Source organism: Vigna radiata, chromosome 2, assembly GCF_000741045.1.
Source record: "Vigna radiata var. radiata cultivar VC1973A chromosome 2, Vradiata_ver6, whole genome shotgun sequence".
Taxonomy (NCBI): Eukaryota; Viridiplantae; Streptophyta; class Magnoliopsida; order Fabales; family Fabaceae; genus Vigna; species Vigna radiata.
In genome coordinates, this window is record NC_028352.1 from 2,924,433 (window position 1) to 2,951,540 (window position 27,108).

General features: G+C 34.9%; 5 protein-coding genes across 7 annotated transcripts; 3 read left to right on the forward strand and 2 right to left on the reverse strand.

Moving 5' to 3' along the window:
* Window positions 1–693: 693 nt before the first annotated feature.
* LOC106756632 (DNA replication licensing factor MCM4) lies at window positions 694–5,976 on the forward strand. The gene is made up of 18 exons (XM_014639133.2): window positions 694–814; window positions 905–1,570; window positions 1,659–1,787; window positions 1,886–1,967; window positions 2,691–2,823; window positions 2,917–2,988; window positions 3,067–3,189; window positions 3,268–3,381; window positions 3,458–3,670; window positions 3,751–3,849; window positions 3,994–4,154; window positions 4,391–4,487; window positions 4,574–4,735; window positions 5,059–5,139; window positions 5,217–5,295; window positions 5,387–5,523; window positions 5,614–5,670; window positions 5,777–5,976. Exons 1-18 carry the CDS (start codon window positions 781–783, stop codon window positions 5,849–5,851), a joined length of 2,514 nt encoding a protein of 837 aa, XP_014494619.1. The 5' UTR covers window positions 694–780; the 3' UTR covers window positions 5,852–5,976.
* A 2,537-nt stretch (window positions 5,977–8,513) lies between these two features.
* On the forward strand, window positions 8,514–18,845 carry LOC106756189 (V-type proton ATPase subunit a3). The gene is made up of 18 exons (XM_014638495.2): window positions 8,514–8,830; window positions 9,428–9,472; window positions 10,253–10,372; window positions 10,466–10,573; window positions 11,792–11,902; window positions 11,996–12,169; window positions 12,893–13,030; window positions 13,568–13,675; window positions 13,873–13,980; window positions 14,101–14,249; window positions 15,149–15,302; window positions 16,466–16,626; window positions 16,729–16,935; window positions 17,120–17,303; window positions 17,403–17,486; window positions 17,581–17,774; window positions 17,934–17,993; window positions 18,333–18,845. The coding sequence occupies exons 1-18, from the start codon at window positions 8,681–8,683 to the stop codon at window positions 18,532–18,534; spliced, it is 2,457 nt and encodes an 818-aa protein (XP_014493981.1). The 5' UTR covers window positions 8,514–8,680; the 3' UTR covers window positions 18,535–18,845.
* Window positions 18,846–20,182: 1,337 nt separating this feature from the next.
* On the reverse strand, window positions 20,183–22,464 carry LOC106754659 (cysteine protease RD19A). The gene is made up of 4 exons (XM_014636714.2): window positions 21,991–22,464; window positions 21,787–21,906; window positions 20,718–20,964; window positions 20,183–20,613 (listed from the first exon to the last, which is right to left on the reverse strand). Exons 1-4 carry the CDS (start codon window positions 22,426–22,428, stop codon window positions 20,336–20,338), a joined length of 1,083 nt encoding a protein of 360 aa, XP_014492200.1. The 5' UTR covers window positions 22,429–22,464; the 3' UTR covers window positions 20,183–20,335.
* Window positions 22,465–22,912: 448 nt separating this feature from the next.
* Window positions 22,913–24,207, forward strand: LOC106755855. 3 transcript variants are annotated; one of them, XM_014638072.2, is made up of 5 exons: window positions 22,913–23,022; window positions 23,106–23,208; window positions 23,305–23,414; window positions 23,525–23,646; window positions 23,754–24,207. In XM_014638072.2, exons 2-5 carry the CDS (start codon window positions 23,106–23,108, stop codon window positions 24,061–24,063), a joined length of 645 nt encoding a protein of 214 aa, XP_014493558.1. In that variant the 5' UTR covers window positions 22,913–23,022; the 3' UTR covers window positions 24,064–24,207. The 3 variants fall into 3 exon arrangements, with proteins under 3 accessions (XP_014493558.1, XP_014493561.1, XP_014493560.1); XM_014638075.2 differs by having other exon boundaries at window positions 22,978–23,022; window positions 23,090–23,208; XM_014638074.2 differs by lacking the exon at window positions 22,913–23,022 and having other exon boundaries at window positions 23,034–23,208.
* A 612-nt stretch (window positions 24,208–24,819) lies between these two features.
* Window positions 24,820–26,233, reverse strand: LOC111241184 (putative uncharacterized transmembrane protein DDB_G0290641). The gene has a single exon (XM_022778081.1). The coding sequence runs from the start codon at window positions 26,203–26,205 to the stop codon at window positions 25,285–25,287; it is 921 nt and encodes a 306-aa protein (XP_022633802.1). The 5' UTR covers window positions 26,206–26,233; the 3' UTR covers window positions 24,820–25,284.
* Window positions 26,234–27,108: the final 875 nt, after the last annotated feature.

The window sequence follows — 27,108 nt, forward strand, 5'->3', positions numbered from 1 at the left end:
CATTTTAATTCATGTTTATAAAATCATTTTTAAGAGAAATTTATGTTTCCAATTTTATATTTAAATAAATCTGCGTGTTTTAAATACAGCGTTTATAATTTTTTGTTTTTATTTCATGCTGATAAAACTATTTTTTAATTTTAACTTCTTAAGACAAATTTGTGTTTCTCGTGTAAAATAATAGAATAATTGAAAACAACACCGTTTGAACATTGGAACTCATAAACGTAAAAATTATAAGTGAAAATTAAATTTAAAAAAAAAAGAACGAGATTCACGTATAGACATTGATTGTGTATATCTCCTCCAACTGTGACGACCCTTTAGGAAGTGAAGAGACCCAAAGAAGAAAATATAAAAAGAACTTCTATCAAAGTACAATAATATTTTTAATATGTAAAATATAAAAACCCTAAAGAAGAACACCCAATAAACAAAATTCATTAAAATAAATTAAAATAAAATTTCAGAACAAATTAAAATAAGAAAATATATATATATATATATATATTTATTTATTTATATACAAAATTACTCTCTGAACTCCAACCATTCAAATAAACATTACCTTACGGGTGAGATGTAATTGTAAGGGGTGCAGAAAGCAATAGCGTACACGAAACCCAAAGGCCCGGATTCAAGCCCACAGGTTTTGGCGGGAATCTACAAATCATTCCCCGCCATATCTTCCCGTTATTGATCCCTACTCACCAGTTGCCGCGCTTTCTGTATCACTCACTCTTGCTTCTGTATCTGATTTTCTCCGAGACAACCAAATCCATGGCTTCCGATTCTTCTCCGAATGCCAACAACGGTTCGTGCAGCTCTTCTCTCTGCTCTTCTTGCGGTTTTCATTTTCCGAATTTTCTGATTTGTTAATTTTTTCAAACCTCTTTTCTGATAGGTCCTACTTCCCCCGACGACTCCCTTTCCAGCCCCATCGGCAACACCTTCTCGTCTCCGGGAAGTAGGCGCCGCCGCCGCCGCTCCTCCACTCCCTCCGCATTCGCCACTCCTTCGGAGCGTCGATCTCGATTCGCCTCCTCCGAAGCCACCCCAACCTCGCCGCGCTCCCGCCATGGCGCCGGCGGAGGTGGGCGCATTCCCATTACACCTACCTCCACAACAGATGACGCGGCGGCCTCGTCTGACGGCGGCGATGGCTACGACATGGACGACTCCTTGCCCACCACGGTGTGGGGCACTAACATACGCGTGGAAGATGTGAACAACGCGATTCACAGGTTTTTGAGGGACTTTAGGGAAGCGTCTTCGTCGCAGGGTGAGGATGACGGGTTGAACTTGCACACCGAAGGGAAGTATGAGAAATTGATCAGACAGGTTATTGAAGTTGAAGGAGATTCTCTCGACGTTAATGCGCGTGACGTGTTTGATCATGACCCTGATTTGTACACCAAGATGGTTAGATACCCTCTTGAGGTGCTTGCTATCTTTGACTTGGTTTTGATGAGTATGGTTAGCCGATTGAAGCCCATGTTTGAGAAGCACATTCAAACTCGGATTTTCAATCTCAAACACTCAACCTCAATGAGAAATTTGAACCCTTCTGGTGAACTTTCATTTCATAATTCGAAATTATCTATCTTATTGTTGGCAGCTGGGTTGATATAACTATACCATGGCATTTTTTTTTGTAGATATTGAGAGGATGGTGTCATTGAAAGGAATGATTATAAGGTGTAGTTCAATTATACCTGAAATTAGAGAAGCCATATTTAGATGTCTTGTGTGTGGATTTTCCTGTGACCCAATTCCTGTGGAGAGAGGTAATTTTAATGGGATGTTTCTGCTTATTCCTTTAGTGAGTGACCACTTACTGTCACTTTACCCCAGTAATGTTTTGCTGACTATTGCGATTTTGTAGGACGAATAACGGAGCCCACTAGATGTCTGAGGGAAGAATGTCAATCCAGGAACTCCATGTCACTTGTTCACAACCGATGCAGGTAATGCAAATCTTTCCTTTATATGTATAAGGGAGGTTTGTAACCTAACAATTCAAAATGGAGAATCTTTCCTTTATAAAGAAAAACTCGTTGAAACGTGTTATGATTTTTATGGAGCAAAATTCTGAACGAAGACATCTTTTGTTTCTTTTCTACTTCGTTGATTCGGTTCCTTTATTTGCTTTTTGTACAATCTGGGATAACTAATGCTTTTCTGGCAAAGTAAAAGATACCTGAACAACTGGCTGCAAAACTTAAGCTTCTGAATCGGTTGTTATTCACCTGTAAATTCACCTACTTCTAAACACCTTTTAAAACTGGCAGACTAATTAATATTATTGTTGTAAAGATGATCAAATATTTCTATGTTAATAAACATAATCAGCCCGCTTTAAATTTAAATGAAATTTAACTTTCTGTGTAGTCTACTGTCTTTCAAGTCTCAGCCTATAATCAGTTAATTTGTGACAAAGGTTAACTGTGTTGAATTATAGGTTAAGAACCATACTTTCTTTTCAAGAGGTTTACGGTGCATTAAAATATAATTTAATTGAAATGGAATCGGTACTGGGTAGAATTTGGTGACGGGAATAGAGGGGTACTGTCGCAGTCTGACCCTGTTTTACAAATGTTTATTTTTTTTTATAACTATGAGCTTAGATTTCAATTCTGCTAAGTAACCATAAAACTGCAGTTCACATGTATTTTTTCTTCTACAACCAGGTTTACTGATAAGCAAATTGTGAGGCTCCAGGAGACACCTGACCAGATACCTGAAGGAGGAACACCTCACACAGTTAGCTTGCTGCTACACGATAAGCTGGTGGATACTGGAAAGCCAGGTGACAGAGTTGAGGTGAGACCTTAGTGATGTACTAATGTACTTGTGATATCCATATGTGCATAAGATTGTCTAATCATGCCATCAAATGTTCTATATTTTCATCAGGTGACTGGCATCTATAGGGCTATGAGTGTTAGGGTTGGGCCAACTCAGAGGACTGTTAAGTCATTGTTCAAGGTATGCGCCAAATATTATTAACACTTTTACACTGATTATGCTGTGTGACTGACATTTTTATTTTGTCTGATGTTGTAGACATATATTGATTGTCTTCACATAAAGAAGACCGATAAGTCTAGGATGCAGGTAGAGGACGCAATGGATATTGATAGTGGCCCTGGCAGAAATGAAGAGGAAGTTGTCTTTGAAGAAGACAAAGTACGGCTTGTATATATTTACCATGAAATCCAGTGCTTGCTTTATAACTTGCTAATTGTATGCTTGTCTGAGTTGCAGGTTGCTCGATTGAAGGAGATCTCAAAACAGCCAGATATATATGAAATACTGACAAAGTCATTGGCACCAAACATCTGGGAGCTAGACGATGTGAAGAAAGGTCTTCTTTGTCAGGTTAGGCATCTTTTAATTATGCATTCTTTGATTGCTTACCAATTTTCTGAGGGTGCTAATATATAGTTGGCTGCAGCTTTTTGGTGGCAATGCATTGAAATTGGCTTCTGGTGCCAGCTTCCGTGGTGATATAAATATTCTCCTTGTTGGTGATCCTGGGACTAGCAAGTCCCAGCTACTGCAATACATACACAAACTATCTCCACGTGGCATTTACACCAGCGGAAGGGGAAGCTCTGCAGTTGGATTGACAGCATATGTAGCTAAGGACCCTGAAACAGGAGAAACTGTATGGACCATGAATGGGATATTTTACTGCCTTTTACACGTTTAACACTGTGGAACCTAATCTTTCTGCTTACGGTTCAGGTTCTTGAGAGTGGTGCCCTTGTTTTGAGTGACCGAGGTATCTGTTGTATTGATGAATTTGACAAAATGTCTGAAAATGCAAGGAGCATGTTACATGAGGTTGATTACATTCTTCGTCTGCCTATTTTTGCCAATGCTGTATTCTGCAGCCATATACATATTTTTTCCTTCAAAATTTGTCTTAGTCAAAATTTCTCAGCCGTACTGTTTAGTGACTAATGCACTTGTCTCTGTTTAATCTAGGTGATGGAACAACAAACTGTTTCGATAGCAAAGGCAGGTATAATTGCTTCCCTCAATGCTAGGACTTCGGTGTTGGCTTGTGCAAATCCAAGTGGTTCAAGATATAATCCTCGCTTGTCTGTCATCGACAACATACACCTTCCGCCCACACTTCTGTCCAGGTAGGCTTTGCCCATAAGCTGTGATAACTAGATTATTAGATTATGGGTCTGGCAGCACATTTATGCGAGCTCCCATCTAGGCTTATTATCTATGTTGTACAGTGGGAGCTTCTAATATTTTTTATTCATTTGTTTATTAAAAGAAATACTAAACATGAAAATGAATTATTTCTCTTCAACAAACTATGGTGTGAGAAGTAGGGGTTAAAATAAAGTCTCACTGAACTATCATGCAGGTTTGATTTAATCTACTTGATCCTTGACAAGGCTGATGAACAGACTGACAGACGCCTTGCCAAACATATTGTGTCCCTACACTTTGACAATCCCGAGGTCTAGAAAACTTGCAATTAATTTATTCAAGGTTAAGATTCAAATTTAAGCGTTATGACCTACATTGTTCTGTGTCTTTTATGCAGAATATGGAGCAGGATGTGTTGGATCTTTCTACGTTAACAGATTATGTTAGCTATGCCCGAAAGTACATACACCCTCAGCTTTCTGATGAAGCTGCTGAAGAGTTGACTAGAGGTTACGTGGAAATAAGGAAAAGAGGAAATTTTCCTGGGAGTAACAAAAAGGTAATGTTTTCACTTCAAAAATCATTTCACTCTTTGTAGTATTTGCTTCTTGCACGGAGCTAAATTTTGTTCGTTAAAATTTTACTCAATAGCTCTAACCAATCAATTTAACCAACAAGTACACCAATTTTAATGTAACTACTAGAGTAAATTTCTCAGCGAAGAATGACGTGCATGATCGGGCACCGATATTGTGTATTTTGGTATTGATATCTGTAATGTGAATGAATTAATTTGCCATGTTGGAATTGTGAAGGTTTCTGTTTTTATTTTATAATGTATCTCTGACATGTTTGCTCAACCTTACCAATTTATTTAAACAGGTGATAACAGCAACCCCGAGGCAGATTGAGAGTGTGATTCGTCTAAGTGAAGCATTGGCTCGTATTCGCTTTTCGGAATGGGTTAGTAACACTCAATCTTCGAATAATGTACATATATTGAATAGTACCACAATTATTCAATAACCTGATACAAACAGGTCGAAAAGAATGATGTAACGGAGGCTTTCAGGCTTTTGGAAGTTGCAATGCAGCAGTCTGCAACGGATCACTCTACTGGTAGGTTTCCGATCAAGCCTAGTTAAATTTCACCAGGAAAAAAATTAATTGAAAATGTGTTTAATTTTCATGCCGTGTTTTCCCTTTATAGGAACCATTGATATGGATCTTATTACTACCGGAGTGTCGGCAAGTGAGAGGATAAGAAGAGAAAGTTTGCTACAAGCAACACGCAACTTAATCATGGAGAAGATGCAGATTGGGGGACCTTCTATGCGGTTATTAGAGGTATGGTTAATTGTTCTATATGAAATATGCACTATATAGAGTATTTAGTTTCCTATGACTTTAATTAATACAATTAAAATGATAATGTAGTTATTGGAAGAATTGAAGAAACAGGAGACTGGTGTTAGCGAAGTTCATCTCAATGATGTAAGTCTGTAATTTCCCCTTTATAAAAGGAAACTTTTAACCTTATTTTACGAATGTCCCATTTCAAAGGATAACCTAACTAATTGGCTAATTTTTGTTAATGCAGCTAAGAAATGCAATAGCTACCCTGGCTACCGAAGGATTTGTTAGCATGCATGGTGACAGCCTAAAAAGATCTTAACCGGAAGCAGGCTCTAGCCGTGTATGCTGCTATTTCTCCTTTAGTTTTAGATTGTGTCCAAAAGCCTTATTAACACTATGTATCTTGTGCTCATGTTTAGTACATATATTTTTTATATTGGTTTATACAGTGCATTTATAGGCCTCTTTAGAGTTATTTTTTTTCTTTTTATTTATTTTTCCTTTACCCTAGTTAACGATGCTAATCAGACATGTTATGTCATAATTGAACATCTACATCTTAACAAAATCAATTTGTTGACATGGATTTTCTTTAGTAGAAGAGTTTAGTTTCTGATATAAAGTAGCCGGAGTTTAGTGTGTTCTTGGTCATATTTTTAGGCAATTTTTTTCCCCAGTTATAATTTTATGACTTTAGTTCATTGCTATCCCTTTACATTCTGTTAATATGGTAATTCAGTTGGTTATTTAAGTTGGATAATGCATTTTTGTGACTGTTAGTATGTTTTAATTTATTTAATAATTTAATAAGTGATTTAATTTTGAGAAACTAGTAATTTTGGTACGAGTAATAAAAGTTGAATATTGATTCCAAATTATAGGTTAAAAAATGAACGATAATTGGAAATTAAAAATTGTGTGGACTGCTTTTTAAAGTATATAGACATAAAAGAAACAAATAAGTAAAATGGTAAGAACAATAAATATTCATTTATTGAGCTAATGGGATTTGAAGAACAAGTAAGTTTAATAAAGAAAGCTTTATAGTAAACGGATGTTTTAAGTAGTAAATATTTTTATCACACATTTTAATATATATTGTTAAGTGTAAAATTTTGTTGTGCTTACTATGCATATACTCTAAAAAGGCCATTTTGTAGAAGTTGAAAATTTGTTCCTTTTATTTGAATAGTATAGTGAAATTCAAAAGTTCGAAGTTTTAGTGAATTAAAAAGGAAGCTACAATATCATACCAAATTAAGGCTATTTTTTTTTCGCATTAAATTTGTTTTAATGTTTTTATAAATCATATGGTCTGTCTTTTAAAAAATATAATGTAAATGTATAATTTTCTAATAATTATTATGAAAAAAAAAAGTATTGCATTCATAACAGTTTGTATATTATAAGAAAATAATTGTATACGATATATATTCATACTGGAGATGAAACAAATCAATATATGCAATGTCCAATGATTGCAAACTGTCACTGTTTCATAATAACTCATGGTTGACGTGGGTAGTTTCTTCGTCCGTGACACCTACTGAAAAATCTTGTCATGTCCTCAATTCATATTATTGGGCCATTTTCTGTTATCGAAAAATAACATTAATAAAACTCGGTGTTATAATGTGATGTTTGAAGTATTTATTTTCATAATCAACTGTTCATATTTTACCACTAGAAATTCAACTTCTAGGAAATATGCTTATCATAAGTAAGAAAAAAATAATATTATGATGACTAATGGATACTTATAAAGTAACAAAAAGTAAATTCACTTTTTACATGTATTATAGTTCAAAAATTTCTAGTTATTAAATTTTTTGTTCTAAGAGTTGTTGGACTGTCGTCTAATCAATTAATATTTAGTTTATTATTTGAAATTTATTTAATTTTGTAAAATTGAATTAAATTTAAAATTTAATTTTAAAATAAAGCGAGATTCAAGAATTTGTACAACTGTTACTGACAAGAAAAATTAAATATACCATCAATATTGGTATAAATTATCCATTATAAAATTATGTACTTAACTAAAAGGAAAAAGCTTTCTCTTTGATTAATAAAAATTGAAGTAGATAGTTTTTACACATTCTTAATTTTAAACGATCACCAGCCAGCGCAGCACCCTTGCCCACCGGAGTTAATGCACGTCACATTTTATTTTAAAAGTTTAAAGAGACTTTTATGGAATAAATTATTCTGTAGAAGATAAGTTTAAAACACTAAAAAATATCTAAATATCTTAAATTGGATCAAATTTACATAATGTGATAAAATTCTAACATGTTTCAGAAAATAAACATGTTATTCAATTTGTTATTTTATTGAAGATTAATAAAGAAATATGTAAAGAAAATATTTCTCATTTTATATTATATTTAATACGACTTTATTAAACGATAAGTAGAATGTTATCAAATGATTCATCAACAAAATCACCTATAAATTTAAGAAAATACTCTTTTATTTTTATTTTACGTTTTTATACGTGATTAAAATGTTATGCCCTTAGTTTTATTTTATTTTCAATTTTTCAGCTATTTATATGACATACAATTTAAACGATTAATTATTTCTCTTCATCTTTTTTACTTGTTCTCTTTTTAAATTTTTCTTAAATATGATTTTATATTTATTTTTATATATTGGATTCAGACGCCTACACAAAATATATAAAAAAAAGTAAGATAATCGATAAAAGTAAAATGTAAACCACCATAAAATCAATAACATTAACAATTAATTAATCAAGCAACGATAATTTATTTTCTTCTTCTTCTTCTTCAACAATAATAATAATAATAATAATAATAATAATAATAATAATAATAATAATAATAATAATAATAATAATAATAATAATCACAATTATTAATTGAAAAAACCTGTAAAACTTAAAAGATATAATAGTTAAATTTAGTGCCAGGTGAAAGTAAAAAAAAAAAAAATTGAGCAAGGAAGGATCTTGAAGAGATTGGAAGGTAGTGATTCGATAAGGGGATTATAGAGAGAGAGAAAGAGAGGGGGGAAAGAGACGGAGAAAGTCTCTCTGAAGCCGTAGTTGAGACTGAGATCGATCATTGCCTCGATCATCTGTCTTTGATTTCGCAGCAGAGAGAGAGAGAGAGAGAGAGTGAGAATGGGAGAGGTAGCGCGCAGAGGATGTTGTCCTCCGATGGATCTGTTCCGTTCGGAGCCGATGCAACTGGTTCAGCTCATCATCCCAATCGAATCCGCTCACCGCACTGTCTCCTACCTCGGCGACCTTGGCCTTCTTCAGTTCAAAGATGTTAGTACTCTTCTCTTCTCCGATAAACCCTTTCTCACTTCCCTCGCCTTTCAATTTTTCGTCGCGAACTCGTAATTAGGTTTCCGTCTTCTCCGAATCGGTTTCTCTCTCTCATCGCATGATTTATCTGCTTATTGATCCGAAAAGAGACTTAGATTTTGTTTTATGTTCGCTGAGGAGTGCAGGTTTACTGTCGTACTTAATTGACCGATTTCTGAGTGGTGATTAAACTTAACTTGATGTTTTTTTCTCGAAATTTATTAGTTATTTGAACTTAATCCCGGTGATTCTTGAATCTTGGGTGAGTGGATGGGGAAAGTACAGTTCGATAACGGGCTTTTTATATTGGAATGCTGAAGCACCTAGGACGATGTTATTGTAGTAATCTAGCAGCGTGATACGATTTTTCTTGTTTTTTCATAATTTTAGTTTGTATAGGTGTTTTAATTAAGTTACAAAGGGCTGTTTGGACTAGATTGGGGACAAACGATTATCCTAGCAATTAATTAAGCACGTTGTTTCCTTGTTTTTATGATATGAAGCATGGTGTGCTGCTTTGAGAGACCTTTCTAAGCTTAATGTTTGTGTTGTTTCCAGCTCAATTCAGATAAGAGTCCTTTTCAGCGAACATATGCAACTCAGGTACGTTGGTTTTATGCTATTTGTCAGTCAGTTCTTTATTTCTGGAACCTGTACCTTGTCTTCTTGTTATAAAGTTTTGTGGAGATGTCTTGCAACGATTTGTTTTTGATGATGATTATTACTTGTCTTGTCTGTAACTCAGTATTTCTGTTGCACAAAATCTTCTAGAAGGGAACGGTACTCAGCTGAAAAACCCAAGCCATCAATTGATGCGGAAATGTTGTGACTTTCTTTGTCAGCTTTTGTTTTTGGGATATGATTTGAAAATCATACAAATTTTGTCTTTACATTTGCACAACTTGTATCATATCATTTTAATTTACAATGCCAAAATTTTCCATAGGGCAAGAATGGCTTAGGTAGCGAAGAATGAGGAGAGTAGCGTTTTTTCATAGTGGATTAAGCTTCTCCATTGGAGTTATTGTTTCTCTCACATGACTTAATTTTGGAATGTAGCTTTGCTATATATATTGATTGTGTGGTTGACCCAATAACTGATTTCGGTAAAGACTGTTTGGTATCTATTTGGTGTAAACCATATGATCTTTTTAAGTAGTTTTCTTCTACAGCTTTGCTGATGAAATGGGCAGCTTTTCTCCATTGATGTTTTCTTTTTCTCGTTGGTTTTGTGATCCTGCCCTTACATTTAAGGGGATTTGTTTCCTGCAAACTCATTGTATTTTCTTCTCTTTTTTTCAATCAATTTATTGTTTTACCAACAAAAGTATTGATATTATGTTTTTAAATTTGTTGGGGAATTTATATTTGGTCGTTGTGAAGATAAAAAGATGTGGAGAGATGGCTCGGAGACTGCGTTTCTTCAAGGAGCAAATGTTGAAGGCAGGTGTTTCACCAAAATATTCCACAACACCAGTTGATGTGAACATTGATGACCTTGAGGTACATGAGCATACTTGTGGACAGAGTTTGTTTCCATTTCCTTTTTATTTCTTCTATAGTTTATAATTTGACATCTGGCCTGTCTTGCAATAGGTAAAACTTACAGAAATTGAGTCAGAGTTAGTTGAGATGAACGCAAATGGTGAGAAGTTGCAACGGTCATACAATGAGCTTGTGGAGTATAAGCTCGTTTTACAGAAGGTACTGTGCCTATAAAGAATACTATGATTTTTGTTCAAGAATGAAATCTTATTGGAACTGTCCAGTTCACCCTTTGGAACCATATCACATCCTCGATAAGATCTATCGGATTTTTGTTCAAGAATGAAATCTTATTGGAATTGTCCAGTTCACACTTTGGAATCATATCAGATCCTCGATAGGACGAAATAGGATGAATTGAGACTTTATTTTGTAGATACATAATTATCTTGAATAAGTTCACTATTTCTTTCTTTTTCGATCGTCTGGAAAAAGCAAGATGTTTCTTTTGTTTTTCTACCTATCAATAGGATTCGAACCCAGATGAAGTTCTGATGATCTGTCAAATAAAAAAGAACAAGTGGCTTTGCAAGATTCTTAAGAAATTCTTTGATTTCTTCTAGAAGCATATGATTATTCATCTGCTTCTCACATTCCATGAATAGTCCACACATTGAGGAATATCCAGAAAGGAATATGAAAATAACTAAAAAAGGGTAACTAATGTCTTTTCCTTAATAATATTGGAAAAAGTGAAAATAGAAAATATTTGGGTTAGAACGTCTCACATTGGCTAGGAATATGATCAAAACACTAATTATCAGACTAGGGTAATCCTCCCCCCGAGAGCTAGCTTTTGTGTTTAAGTTGGGTTTGATTTACTTAACTTCTAATATGGTATTAAGTGTCTTATGTATGAAATAAAGTGTTATTGCCTGATCTAGTGCAGAAGCCAAGTATAGATCTATATCCCTGGTTACATGTGAACTTGTGTGGATTAAACAACTCCTTCAAGAGTTGAAATTGTGTGAAAATGAGTAGATGAAATTGTATTGTGACAATTACACGAACTCTTCATATTGCCTCTAATTTGGTGTTCCACGAGAGAGTTAAACATAGAGCGATTGATTATCATTTTGTTTGAGAGAAGTTGTTCAATATTTTATTATTGAGTTTGTCAGCTCTAATAAACAACTTGTAGCCCTAAGATTTAATTTATATTTTCCAAACTTGGTGCATATGATCTACAAGTTCCAGTTTGAGGGGGAGTGTTTCAATGAAATGTTATTTTATTATTATTCTTTTATGTACCCAACGTGAGGGTTATAGGTACAACAGTGTAAGTTGAATATACTGTTTTTTTTTCCATCTTATGTACTCCAGTGTATAAAACCTATACTGCAGACCAATCACTAACTAGTTATTGTCTTTTTCCAGGCTGGTGAGTTTTTCCACTCAGCTCAAAGCCGTGCCATAGAGCAGCAGAGAGAATTTGAATCCCGTCATCTGGGGGATGATTCTATGGAAACACCTTTATTACAGGACCAAGTAGACTTCTTACATCTCATTTCTAATTTTCTTTTATACTATTGATACTAAGCTTTTAACGAATTGGTTGTTGCTGTTTGTTGTGTTGTGAAGGAATTGTTAGGTGATTCGTCAAAGCAAGTTAAGTTGGGGTTTTTAGCAGGTCTTGTTCCCAGGGAAAAGTCCATGGTATTTGAGAGAATTTTATTTCGTGCTACTAGAGGAAATGTATTTTTAAGGCAGGCTACTGTTGAGGATCCTGTCACAGACCCTGTTTCTGGAGAAAAGGTGAATCCCACCCTCCATTTTCTTACAAAGAATGTTTGAAATAAAATAAATAGTTGGATTATGCAGCAGGCTATTTTGCTTTCTTTCTAGCTGATGGAAAGATCATACAGAAATTCTGTGCTGATGCATTTTAGTATAGATGCTTTCGTAGGCTCATTTTTTGAGTCTGTAAATGTAATGTTTACTATTGTGAATAGTTACATAAACCCTATTAGATAAAGGTAGTTTGTTGGCTATTGGTTCATGTCAATGATATAATTTGATGTGCATATTGCAGCTTGCCATGCCGTCAGAGATGTATTGACAGATTCCTCTCTGAATGATGACTTTTCATTTAAAATGTGAATATAAGATTAGCCTCTTTATTTGTAATGTATCTAGGGTTTTCTAATTATATTTCGTTTAGTACTCAATATTGTTTCTGCATGTTGGCTTGTTGTGATTAGAAAATTTAGAAAACAGAAGCGATTATTGAGTGGTAAGCTCTATAGTCTTCTGTTTTTTAATAATAAGACTGGCTACCTTCTATTTTGTATTATGCTTTTAATTAATACATGTATCTGCTGTTGCCTATAGATCTATGATTGCTAGTGAACCTATAATAATTAAGATTCTTCATTGTTTGCTTAATTAAGTTTCTCTCTGTTGTCATATGTGTGTGTGCTTATTGTTTAATATGTTTAATATTCTATTCTATGGTGACTTATGGATGTTCACCTGCAGACTGAGAAAAATGTTTTTGTGATCTTCTATGCTGGAGAAAAAGCAAAAGCCAAGATTCTCAAAATATGTGAAGCCTTTGGTGCTAATCGTTACCCTTTTGCTGAGGAACTTGGAAAACAAGCACAAATGATCACAGAGGTTGGTATTGGTTCTCAATTTCCATCAGTAAAATCTTCTGAACTTCCCGTGTGTCAGCCCAAGTTTTTGGCTGCCACACTGTTTAATGTAGTACATGTGAATTGATTGCCAGAAACAATTGGATGGTAAATTCCTAGGTGGAGTACTGACAAGCCTCTCTTTACATTTTAATTGTGGGTGTGGGAGATATGGTGTACTATTACTGATTCTGATGTTACACAAGCCATGTTATTTGAAAACGCGGATTAGTCAGCAGTCAGTAATTAATTGATGAACTTAGATATTCTTCCTTTGTAGTTGCATCCGTGGTCGATAAATAATTCTTGCTGGAGAAAGAATTTATGGAATGATAGAATAAATCATTAGTGTTGCTAGGCCTAGGCCTAATCGTTCCTTTCCATGTGTCAACAACATATATCTAGCCAAGTTGCTTTTAATTTTTGTCTTATTTTGAAGATCCTTCATCCTTTATATGTTTGCTCAATGCATTATAATTTATGGCTTTCTCCCCTAACTGTTCAAAAAAATCACCTACAGGTTTCTGGAAGACTTTTGGAATTGAAGACCACTATAGATGCTGGACTACATCACCGGGATCACTTGCTAAATACTATTGGGGCTCAATTTGAGCAATGGGATGTTCTGGTATGTCAAAAATAAAAATTAACAATGTTCTGTATTATTCATGTGATGAATTAAATTTATATGCCTATCACCTACTTTACTTTATCAGTCTTTTTATTTGATTGGTTATAAATTTTAATTCCCAAGTATTCAATTTACTTTTTTGATTTTTTTGTTGACATTACTGTTTAATTTCTCTTGACAATGCATTCATGAAGGTGAGGAAGGAGAAATCTATTCATCATACCCTGAACATGCTGAGCCTTGATGTGACGAAAAAATGTCTTGTGGCTGAGGGGTGGAGTCCTGTCTTTGCAAATAAGCAGGTATTTGTCGTTATTGTGATCCTTTATTTTGTATTGAGTTTTCATTTTACCTAACCAAAGTTAATTCCTTTGTAGTTTTTTGTGATATTGATTTTGAGACTTGTTACCTTGAATTTTCAGATCCAGGATGCATTACAGCGGGCAGCATTGGACTCTAATTCTCAAGTCAATGCCATTTTCCAAGTTCTGCATACCAGGGAGTTGCCGCCTACCTTTTTCCGCACAAATAAATTTACTTCTTCTTTTCAAGGAATCATTGATTCATATGGGTGAGGACCATACTGTTTTCTCCCCCCGCCCATTTCTTTTTTCTTATCCCTTTGTAGTGTGGAGTTTAGTTATTGATAATATGTGCCTTTGTTAAACTTCAGAAATGTGTAGGCAAAATTGTGTTCTCCTGCTGGAGAATTCTCATATATATATATATATATATATATATATATATATATATATAATGTTGTTTTATACAGACTGATATTCTACCCTATAAATTAGCTAAACTGCCATATATATGTATTCTACAGCTGGGTATCCGAATAAAAGAGAATAACAGTTACAATACAAAATTACAATTACAATCGCATAGACTTTGCTGACTTTAGCTGGTTTTGATGACCATGTATTTTGCCAATTAAGGTTGGTTTTAATGACCAGCAGATTTCGTCAATAATTCTTTTGACAGCATCATTCATATTATGTTCATGGTCATGTGTTTATACATGCCAAAATAATACTGTTTATAATTGCAGGTCGTCACCAATATGATTAGATGAGTCATGTTTCCCGTCTATGAAATATTTGTTGTTCTCTTTTAAGAAGTGGACCCTTACACTAGCTCTACCAATGTTGAATCTTATTTTTATTTATATATGTGTATATGTATATATGTATGTATGTATGTATGTTTTATTATTATTACAAGTATAGCATCTCCAATTTATATGGTTCAGTACTATGGTCCACCCTTAAAAATCTGACTTATAAATGAGTTTGTTTACATTGAAATATTGATTTCATGTATTAAATATAACTATCAATTTTACGTCTCGTTTAGATATGGTTGAAGGTGTATCCTGGCTCCACTATGTATTTGTCCAGCATTTTATTGCAATGAACTACGATGTATTGATATTAATCTCACACTATGAACTTTATACTAATATTTCAGGGTTGCTAAGTATCAGGAGGCAAATCCGACTGTGTATACTGTAGTTACCTTTCCGTTTCTTTTTGCTGTTATGTTTGGCGATTGGGGACATGGAATATGTTTACTACTTGCAGCTCTATATTTCATAATCAGGGAGAAGAAACTATCTAGTCAGGTAACCCTTTCGTTTAGCTTGAAAAATCTTCCTTTAAGAAAAGTAAAAAAGGTCAGACTTTATATTTTAATAGGAGAAATTAAGTAGCTTCTCCACCTTAGTAGAAAATATCTATGCATTGCCTTCCTGGGAATCTGTGAAACTTGGATATTTGATATGATAATGATGCAATACTCTGAGGAAAACTAGATCCTTCGGTAATTTTAGTTGTATTCAAAGTATTGGTGCCATATTTGAATGTTTCAAATGTTAAAAAAAGAAAAATTGAACTATACTTCTCGGTATTGAACTGGACGTGTTGTACTCCTGTTAATATTTGATATAAGTCCAAAACCATTACCTTGCCATATTAAGACTTTAAGAGCGTTTTCGGGTTCATAGCTGGTGGCTAATGCTGACGTTTTATCTTGGTTAGAGTTCTTATGTATTAACGAAGATCTGCCGTAGCCTATAGGTTTAGGTATCTGTGTAAAACTGTTCCTTCATAGACCTTAATTGTTTTAGGAGTTCCAGTAACTGCTTTCCTTCCGCGAACTTATTGGAGCATTGATTTTTTTTTGAGAGTGCCAAGGGTACTTGAAATAATTCAGGTCACTGATTATGTTTCTCTAAAAGATTATAGTTCTATTTTGAGCTGGAGGCAGTCCACCTCTCCCTATATGATGAAGTTGGATTTAGGTATCAGCTTTTGGTCCCTTTGAATTGTTGCAAAGGACGTTCCCAACAAGCTAACTAGCTTTTTTTATTATCATTTCATTTATTGCTATTAACCAAATAATAGGTAGCATTTTAAAGAAAAATTGGTGAAATCCATTTCTGATTGACATTAAGTGACCTTTTAGTCTGAGAAAATATTCTGTTTCAAAAATACCACTTTACTTATGCTTTATTTCCTATTTTCAAATGTTTGTAGAGGAAAGAATGAAAACAATTTCTGCTGTTTTCTGCAGAAATGAAATTGTTTTCACTGTTCCCTATACAAATCTTTGAAGTAATAAAAAAGTGATGCTTTTATAATTAAAATGTAAAAATAAAAAGTAATTTACCAAATCAAACTACTCCTAAATTTTCCATTAATTTGTGCTTGGCGTGTCTTTTTGTTCCTCTTGTATTTTCATGTTTTCAATCAGTCTTTTAACACGGAATCTTGGTGTTAAAAACAGAAGCTTGATGACATCACGGAGATGACTTTTGGAGGTCGTTATGTTATTTTGCTGATGGCGCTGTTCTCAATCTACACTGGCTTTATCTATAACGAGTTCTTTTCTGTTCCATTTCCACTCTTTGCCCCCTCTGCTTATGATTGTCGTGACCTCTCTTGCAGGTAAATCAAACCTTTTGACTGGTAACATTGTAATATTGTGCTTTATGCTTCTAAAAATTAAGCCACCATCTCTGTTTTTTTAATGCGATCTTTCTGATGCAGGGACGCTACAACAGTGGGCTTGATAAAAGTGCGTGAAACTTATCCTTTCGGAGTTGATCCTGTATGGCATGGAACACGAAGTGAACTACCATTTCTGAACTCATTGAAAATGAAAATGTCAATTCTTCTTGGAGTTGCTCAAATGAACCTTGGAATTGTGATGAGCTATTGCAATGCCATATTCTTTAGAAACAGGGTGAATGTGTGGTAAGTTAATCACCAATATTTGTTATGGGAAATCTTATTCTAGAGAATACAAGTTGGGTGGGGGGTAGAAAACAGTTACTTTGCAGTTTTTTGCTTCTGCAATCAATTCACTGATTCTATCAGTACACTTTCTCACTCATTAATATTAATGTAATATTCTTTTACTTCAATGTTTCACTCTCAGGTTCCAGTTCATTCCCCAGATGATATTTCTCAACAGTCTATTTGGCTATCTAGCCCTTCTTATTATTGTGAAGTGGTGTACTGGTTCTCAAGCTGATTTGTACCATATTTTGATCTACATGTTCCTTAGCCCGACTGATGATTTGGGTGAGAACCAACTCTTTGTTGGTCAGAAGAATTTGCAGGTTGGTTAACTTCCAACACTCCCTCGGGCATCTTTGTAAATCTTGAGACTGTACTTCTATATGTATAGTACTTACGTTCTTTGTTTTATTTTTTACCAGCTTGTGCTTTTGCTTCTGGCATTTATCTCTGTCCCCTGGATGCTGTTGCCAAAACCTTTTATCTTAAAGAAGCAACATGAAGCTGTATGCTTTTTTTAGTACTTAAAGGTTCCTCCTTGTTTACATGGAACTATTATATCTGTTGTAGTTCTAACTTGTAATATATATGCTACTTCAGAGGCACGGGGCTGAATCCTATACACCACTTGAAAGCACAGACGAGAGCTTGCAAGCGGAGTCAAACCACGATTCCCATGGTCATGAGGAATTTGAGTTCAGTGAAGTCTTTGTGCATCAACTTATACATACCATTGAATTTGTGCTTGGAGCAGTGTCTAATACGGCTTCTTACCTCCGTCTATGGGCCCTTAGGTATGTATATATGTCGCAATTATACTATTCTAATAGATGTTGGAGTGCCACTAGAGAAGCAAGTTTAGAACCTCACATCATGCAGTATATTACCTTTGTTTCATGCATATATTAAATTGCAATTATGCATTGACTGATGTTTTATTTTTTTGTATCCAGTCTTGCTCATTCAGAATTATCAAGTGTATTCTACGAGAAGGTTCTGCTAATGGCATGGGGGTATGTTAAAATTATAAATATGTTACGTCTTCTTTTTTGTGACTCGTGATGTCGATAGTGGAGGGTAACAGTTGTGAACGCAAAACCAATTGAAATTATTCAGCATGACCTGTACAAGTGGAAACTTGGTAACTTACGGTTAAAATGCAACTGTTTGATTTTGGAATTTTATGCTTTTAATAGTAAAGGATAATTAGAAATGTTATGCAATAGGCTTATTGAACGCTTTCTTAAATTTGCCTGGTTCTTGTTGCTCATGGTTTATTTTCTAGAATAGCGTTAAATTTAGCAATGATTTGTCCGGAGAATGACTGGTAATTTCTTTGCATGATGTCACAGGTACAATAATGTGATAATCCTGATAGTGGGTCTCATTGTTTTCATCTTCGCTACAGTCGGAGTGTTACTTGTCATGGAAACACTTAGTGCGTTCTTGCATGCGTTACGACTTCACTGGGTGGAGTTTCAAAACAAGTTTTACGAGGGCGATGGTTACAAGTTCCACCCTTTCTCGTTCTCCTTACTGGATGATGAGGAATAATATGCTCTAAAATCGCATTAATAAGGAATAGTTATGTAGCTTTGGACCTGTATTGATTCTTTTATTTGATGTAAGTAGTCAGTGATTACTATCTGCAGCATTGTATGCGGTGGAATCCTTTTAAGGTTTTCATCAAACGTCCTCTTCTCTTTATTTATCCATTGAGGGAATAAATATTCCCAATTAGGGGAGTAACTTCGCTTGAGCTAGGCAGGGTGGCCATGTGTAATAATAATTATACTTGCACATACACTTAATATTCTTGTATTTATGTGTTTTAATTTTAAATTGTCTTATACGATGTTTTAATATGCATAATATTGGAAATAATTTACTAATTTACCAGTATCTGAAATGAATTTGTAAGTAATTCTTGAGCCCTTTTTCAGTAAAGACTTGTTTTGGTCCATGTCAATTATAAAAGTCGTCTTTTTCTGTTGGAAAAATGTTTTTGAATTATTTTATATTTTCAAATTTGTGAATTATTTTAATTTATTTTTAAACTGTAAAGTTACAGTGAAAATAAAAGATACTTTTAAGCATAGTTTAAATGAAATTATGTTATAATTTATTAATATAAATACAATTATCTTTCTAAAAAATTAATGTAAAGAAGTTGCCAATGAATGGACACAGTTTTGATATTCGTGTTAGTTGTTATTATACCTTTTTAAGGGTTTATATTTAAAATAATCTCGATATATTAGTTTTAAAGGACGATGTAATTGTAAGTGATACTTTTTGTCAATTTTTGTGTGGTGGATATAGGAAAATAAAATTAGACCAGAAATCATTGGTTCAGCAAGAACTCGCTCGGAAATAATATAAGCAAGTAACCAACTCACCTATTATTCTGCATCTGTAAACTTGATAGAAAAATTAGCAATTAAGAGCAAGCTCAAAATTTAATGGATTTTTTTTCATAAGGATTTCAGTAGCTCTACACATTATACATAAAATTTAAAATTTAGGGATAAATATAATTTTGATGTATTAAAAATAGTCTATGGTTAAAATTTTTGATACTGTTTGATTTTTGTATTTTTTAAAGTTTTTTAATTAAAATAAAAAATGTAAAAGGGTAGAAAAATAGGCATTGTACTCATGATAATTGTACTGTTGATAATTGTAGGTATAGAAAGATAGGCATTGTACTATTGATAATTGTAGGGACTGTGTAGATTTTTGGTCATTTATGGTTCCGAATTTAAAGAAAAATGGAATAAAAGAATTAATCATTGCTCTCCAATAGATATTTTTCTTGATAACTTTAATTTTGCAAGTATTAATAAAAAAAGCATAAATTTATAGAATAAAATTCTTGACTATTCTGTTAATGTTTTTCTTACCTTGATCTAAAAAAATCAAAGAAAAATCACTAACAACAATTAATAGATATTAGGAATACTAATATCATGAAACTTGTATTTATTCTATTAATGTCGATTTAAAAAAACTAAAATATAAGTAATACGTTGATATGATATAAAAGATCATATTTATCAAAAAACAGGAATACCCTACTAAAATATTAACCAATCAGTTCAAAAATAGTAAAATAGTAATATTAAAATTTTATTTTTACATTAATTATTAATATATATTATTATATTAATAATATAAATTTGTGTGTTTTATAGATAGAAAATGTCGAAATATTTTTTCTACTACTAAATAATGAATTACATATAAGTCATCAATTTTTGGCATGGGGTCTTTGGCACTAATATGTCTAATGTTTGAATCTAAACAGTTGAGAAGAAAAGTCATCATACATGGCAAACAGTGTGTTTATGTGGTCCTAGTGAGTAGTTGTATGAACTGCGGCCACAGTTGAAACCATGGAATCAACTCCACAGATATTTCGGCCTCTACAAATCTTGTAGTATCCATTTTCTCCCCAATTCTCTCCCCAGGAGTTTTTGATGATCCAATATGGCTTCTCCTTCATCCGAATGGGTGCATAGGCACCAGAACCATATCCCACCAGTAATACTCCATGATCCAGCCTTTTTGAGCATATGTATGGGCATGATACTCCATGCATATATGTCTGCATGAATACTGCATTGATGGCCACTGTGTTTGTGCCCATTAAAAATCACAACATATCAGCGTTAGTAGTTCTCATCTGCAAGAGGATAGTAATAGTAGTTTATGATAACAACAGTAGTAGTTCTGACCTGCAAGAGGACCATTTTTCACAAGATTTGCAGCAATCTGGTCTTCATCAAGTGAGACCACACTGAAGTTTGCCACTGATGCTGCAATCTTTGCTTTGTCAAATTTACAGGTCCCTCGATCAGTACCAGAATAAGGATAGTCTTCCTCGCGCATCACCCCACCAGATTTTAGGATGTACTCAAAAGCACTATTCATCAATCCACCATTGCACCCAGAGTCGCAAGAACCTGCTTCATCCGGATCACACTGCACATTGAAATGATTGGTAATTAATAACATTTCTCCCTCCATGTGTTTGAATCAATATAATTATTTCACTAATAACAACAGTGATTAATTTAAGACTTTTGTTCATTTACTATTTTGAAGAGTGTTAATAAAATTATTGAATTCAATTTCAAAGTCACATCTAAAATTGAATGTTCCAAACATAGGGCAAGGCATACTCATGGTATGCACATTGCTATGAAAAGATCTTATATCATGGACCTTTTTAGATTCAACACCTTTTAAGATGGAGGATATACGTTAGAAAATTGACTGCATTTATTGCATTGACGTCTGAACATGTGTGAATGAAATAAGAGTACTTTAACCTCTAAAAATATCACCCTTCGGAATCATATTCTCTAATTACAAGCATAAAAGAATTAAGGTAGACTAAACTTTTCCATCAATAAGCATAGAAGAACTAAGTTCAGAAAAAGCACCTTAAATGGTTAAGCCAAATTATATCTCAGGACACTCGTACTAAACAAACCATTACAAAATTTCACCTCCCAAACTCAGCACAATACATGTCCTGATCAATAATAAACCCCAAAAGAACGAACAATTGAAAGAAGACATGCCTAGTAAAAATACACATGCTTGATCTTCATGTCCTAAAAGTTTATCATTTTTCCAGAACAGTTAGTTTCCTAACTATAGAGGACATGAAGTGTCTTAAACCAAGAATAAAGTTACACCATATCAAGCAATAAGACTACATAAAAAATTGCACGAACAAATACGAGTTAAAAGTCGTTAGCAAGAAGATAAAAGGCGAAAGAAAGAAAGTAAACAAACCTCGTGATCACAATCAACAAGCTGCTGCTCACTAAGACTCACAAGTTCCCCTGTTGCCAGAAAGTGAGCCCCTTCCAGAGCCCCAGTAGCGCTGAAGCTCCAACACGAACCGCATGAACCCTAATTCACCAACCAATCGAAATCAATTATTCTCAAACAAACATTCAAAAATCATATCATCATGATTAATAATACTATTGGCACCTGATTCTTGACAGCGGTAACTGCACCGTTATCTCTCCAATCAAAATCACTCGGAAGATCATCCGTGGGGAGAATGGGAGCTTTTTTCGCATCGGAGGGCAACCTCACACCTCGCAGGCCCAAAACCTTATTTCGGAACTCCGTCGGCGTAAGGTCGGAGAACTGAGTCACGCCGTGAACCGCGGAAGGGTCCATTCTCTGGTGGCGCCGAGCACGGCGCAAGTTAGCCTTAAACACATTGAACCTGTAATCGTGCTCTTCCCCGGTAGCGTACGCCTTTCCGAACCTACGCTTGAACTCCAAAAAGTGCTCTTCTGCTCCGAGCCGGACGCCGCCCACCACCTGGCGGATCAGATTGTCCTCGTCGACATCCGAAGAGGCAGCCGCCACAAGAACAACGACGGAGAACAGACCAGCGAAGATAAGATTCCGATTCATGTTGGAATAATTTTAGTGTGGAAAGTGAGTTTAGAAGTTAGTTTTTATAACGTAACGGTCATGCTAAGAATAACAACCGAACCTGCGATTGCTTAGGAGACAGGTAAGCTGTAACAGGTAACACCCAATCCCTACGCGACACACAACTACTCTCCGCTGTCTTTCACGCAAAAGCCCAATAACAATAACTGGGCTTAATTTCTTCAAACTCCATTCCTGCACCCCACCTTTGTTTTCTTACACTCCCAATGTTTTCATTCTTTCCCATTTTACTTAATGAAAGTTGATTACCCCTAATCCATGAGTGTGCACTGGATTACTAAAATCGGAAAGTTTGGCAATCGGAACATGCAATCCGGGTTACCTGATCCACAGAGGATTACTGAGGGGTAAAATGGAAAAAGGGGAAAAGTTTGGGAGTGTTGGAAGGAAAACCTGGGCTGCAGGAAGAAGCCCCTAACTCTAATTGGGCCTTTTCTAATCCTCCCTCAAATCCAGCATTGTTCTTCTTTCACAGCAGCGAGCAAACGGTGAAAACGTTATTCGTCGTTTCTCTTCGACCTTCATTTCAAGGCGGCAAGGCTGACGCCTATTGTTGAGTATTTGTTGTTATCGTCTGTTTAGCTTTTTCTTTGTTTTATTGATGTAATTTCTCTTAAAGTATGTGTGCACTGTAGATGGAGGGTAAGTTTGCTGAAGAACTTTATGCTGAAAGTTTAGAACTGTCCAAATTAGAACTCACATCCACCAGTGCTGTTGATGAGAAAGATAAGTTAAACGGTAAGGTGAATTGTGAGTTGATTGATTTGGAATGTATGCATCTATCGTTATTGTTTTTCAGTCTCTTGCTTTATTAATTTTTCATTATGGTTTTAGATCGTGGTGGTGATGATGATTTGAGTTTCTGGGATGATTCTGATGACAAGTTGGATAGTTCATTGGATTTGGACAGGGAATGGCAGAGGAGGCACGACCAATTCCATACGGTGTTTGTTTTTGCATTGTTGAATTAGTTTTCCTTGGTTTTGTTTCTAATTCTACACTTCTATATTGTGATTATCTAACTATGCATTTTCAATCCTCCATCATATTTTAGATTGGGTATCGAGATGGGCTTATAGCTGGGAAGGAAGCTTCTGCTCAAGAGGGGTTCAATATTGGTTTTAAGCAATCGGTTCTTGATGGTTACAGTTGGGGTGTTGTAAGAGGTGTTACCAGGTATTCTTAGAGGGAATACATACAGTTTATTTTATTTTTAGTACTGTGACTGTTACACTAATTGTATTTTAAAAAAATTTCTTTTTGACGACTTTCTTCTTGTGAAGTGCTTTATCTCATCTTCCACTCCAATTAAAAGAGAGGTTGATTCCAACACAAGAAAAGAGGAATCAATTCCAAGGGCTGTATGAATCTGTGCATTCTTTGTCAACTCCAGATGCCCTTGGATTGTTTGGTGAAGAAATCAAAGCACAAGAAGCTTTTGAACATAGTGAACGCTCAGAAGTTAGCCATCACACAGTAGGTTTGCCAGAGCATCCTTCACATGGCTCTCAACTGAGAAATTATCGTGGACAACTTGAATCTCTGATTAGTGATTTTCCTGCCATTGATATTCATTTACCTGAACCAAAATAAATGGTGATCCCTCTATCTTATGTAATATACTTCGGCATCGAACGATAAGAGCTTCTTGTGGACACATTTTCCGACTTTATGATTGTAAAAACATATCATTTGGTGTAATTGTTTAGATCTATAAAAAGTTCTCTTTATTTCTAATTTTTTGTAAGTGTTACCAATTGATGTTCTCTAACTTAATCAAATAGATAGTGTAATTCGTGTCTACTTTTTGCTTAATAAAACACAGTTGAAGCCATCAAAAAAGTTGAAATGGTGTTGTATTTGGTTTTCTGAATCATAGTTATTGGAACATTATCCATGCAGTTCATTATGGCATAAATTATTATGACTACGTTTATATATCGTCACAAAGCAGTTTAACTTAAGTTTCCCTTATATACCGTTATTTGTTTATAAGTTTAGTATATAGCTTGAGCAACATATGACTGTTTTTTCCTTCACATCAGAACGTCATGTTCGCTGCAGTTTATACTTTTCAGGTGCACGCAAGTTCATCAGAACGTCATCTTGATTTAACATACAAGAAAAAGTTATATTTTTAATTTGATCTCGACAAATACGAGTTTACTGAAGTTAGTAGTTTTCAGGTGCACACAAGTACAAACTTCCAACCACAATTTGAATTACAAAACCTCAGCGACTAAGCATTATTATATATTTTTTTTTTCATTTTTCACCTGCCATAGATTCTTCCATTGGTAACTAAACTTCAACAGTTGATTGGAATTATTAACTGAACACAATCATTCACACGTTGTACTTCATAATTCCTGATTATAAAATTAGTAAAATAAAAAAACAAAACCATACAAAACACATACTGATAGCTATGCTCTTGGATAGAAATAAAATGCATTAACAGATCTCGAGGGTGACTTGCATTTATTATACACAAAAGTAATAGCACCAAACACAACTTAAGAAAAGCAAATACCAAAGTACGCAGAACAAATTCATATGGCAAATCCACGTCCATTTCTTGTGTTTCAGTATTCATGTAAAAGCCACAAAACCCTGCAGGTTGAATTTTCTCCATTTCTCCAAATTTGAGAAAGCAGTTGCATAGAAAGTTACTGATTGAAATGGGTACTTGCAGATTTCTCCTGGTCGTGGAGATTGGCTTTCTTCCTGGTGTCTTTGATTTCTGTGCAAGATAGCACTTGATGTAAGGAATCAGAGAAGACTCTCAATGTTTACCTTTGTAGCATGCATTCATCAACTATACGCTTGAATAGGCCTTGCATGAGCAAAGGGTGAATCACTTCTTATATGAGCTTCGCATTTGGGCATTGACATTACTGCTTCAAAAGCTTCAACTAGTAATGAAACTTTCCTTTTCCCTGCTGGAGCAAGTTTTGTGACAGCTTGTCTCAGTGCGAAATCAAGCATCCATTCCTCTGCATCTTTTCTTTCCTCTATCATTTGGTGCTTCAGATCAACTTTCTCTGGTTCTACCTCAGAAACTAAGGGCAGAAAATTTGGCTTTCGTGGGTTGATCTTTCTCATTTCTTCTTCCTCTTCTACAGGTCTCTTCCGCTTAGTTCCCCATTGCCAATTCTTGCTTGTGTGCTGTTCTTCACCACCTATGCTCTTCAACTTACCACCTTTAACTTCATTTTCTTCTGATAATTTTTGCTCCTCAATAATAATGGTGGTGCTTTCTTCAGGCACTTTAGACATGTGAATTGTGTCCTCCTGGCTAAATTCATCATCATCATCATCATTTTCTAGGCTTTCATCTTTGTCTTCATAGCTCTCATCAATCTTGCAACTTTCACTACTGCTGTGGCCTTCACTATTTTCAACTATCTCTTCATCAAGTAACATTGAGACACAACTAACCTCGTAATCCAAACGTTTCTCGTTTACTCTGTTGTTATCTTTTTCATTAGCTAGATTCTGAAATACTTCCTCGCTCAAAGTAGATTCGTCATACTCAGAATCTATATCTTTGGATGGATAATATTTTTCTTGAATGAGAAACTCGATGCTTTCACTTGTGTCTTGCAGAACAAAATCAGTGCAATGAGGCTGTGCTTGAAAACAGATTGAGCTCTCTTCTTTGGCTTCTTGGAGTCTGACATCTTCAACCATAATGTCTGCATAATTGCTGTTAGAGATGTCATCTAACCACATTTCAGATATATCATGCGAACTCTCTGATAGCGACTCGAGTTTTGAGTTTATCTTCTCCACTGAGTAGATGGAAGAATCGGTAGTGTCTTCATAGCTGAATTCACGGAAATGTTGTTCCTCCCAGCATGGAGAATAGGACTCATCCGACTCAATATCCTCCATGTGTTCCCCGTCATATGTAGCCACATTGCAGTACCTTTCTGTACAGGTTTCTTCATGAAACCAGCTAGTTGGATGGCTTTCTTCTGCATCTTCAACATCTTCTCCTAGATGAAAGATCCCTTTGTTATCTACTTCAGTTGCAGCAGCAGTGAAGTAGTTTCTGAAATCCCCTTCAAAATTCATCTGAGACTTTAGGAGATCATGTGTCATACTTGGAGTAACTTGCTTGACACCATCCTCTTCTGCTGCAATGCCATTCTCATCCTTTGCAAAATTGATATCTTGTTGTTGTTCAATCTCTTTGACGGTGTTGAATTTTCTCATTTCTTCAGCTCCTTCCCATTCCTTGGCATAGATTTGAAAAATGAAATTCATACCAATTTCTTGTGCCAAGGGAGAGATTGTTGGATTACCTGTAGCAGCTTCATCATATGCTGTTTTTTCATGAAAGAAAATCTGCTCAATATCAGAGTTTTCTTTTGTATCACAGCGGGTCACCTTCCATCTTTGAGGGATCACAACTTCCAGCTTCGTATCCTTCTTCCGAGTCTCCAAAAGATGCCTCCTTTCTGACATGAAGCTCTTCAATGGAGGCAAAGGAGCATGGCCATGGCCATTAAGAGAACAGTATGTATAGGGGCAAACCTTCATGACAGAAACTCCCTCAGACTCAGTTCCTCCAGGGTGAAGCGTGAGGTACTCGGGGAAGTTATACTCTTTCAAAGTTGAAGAGCAGGTAGC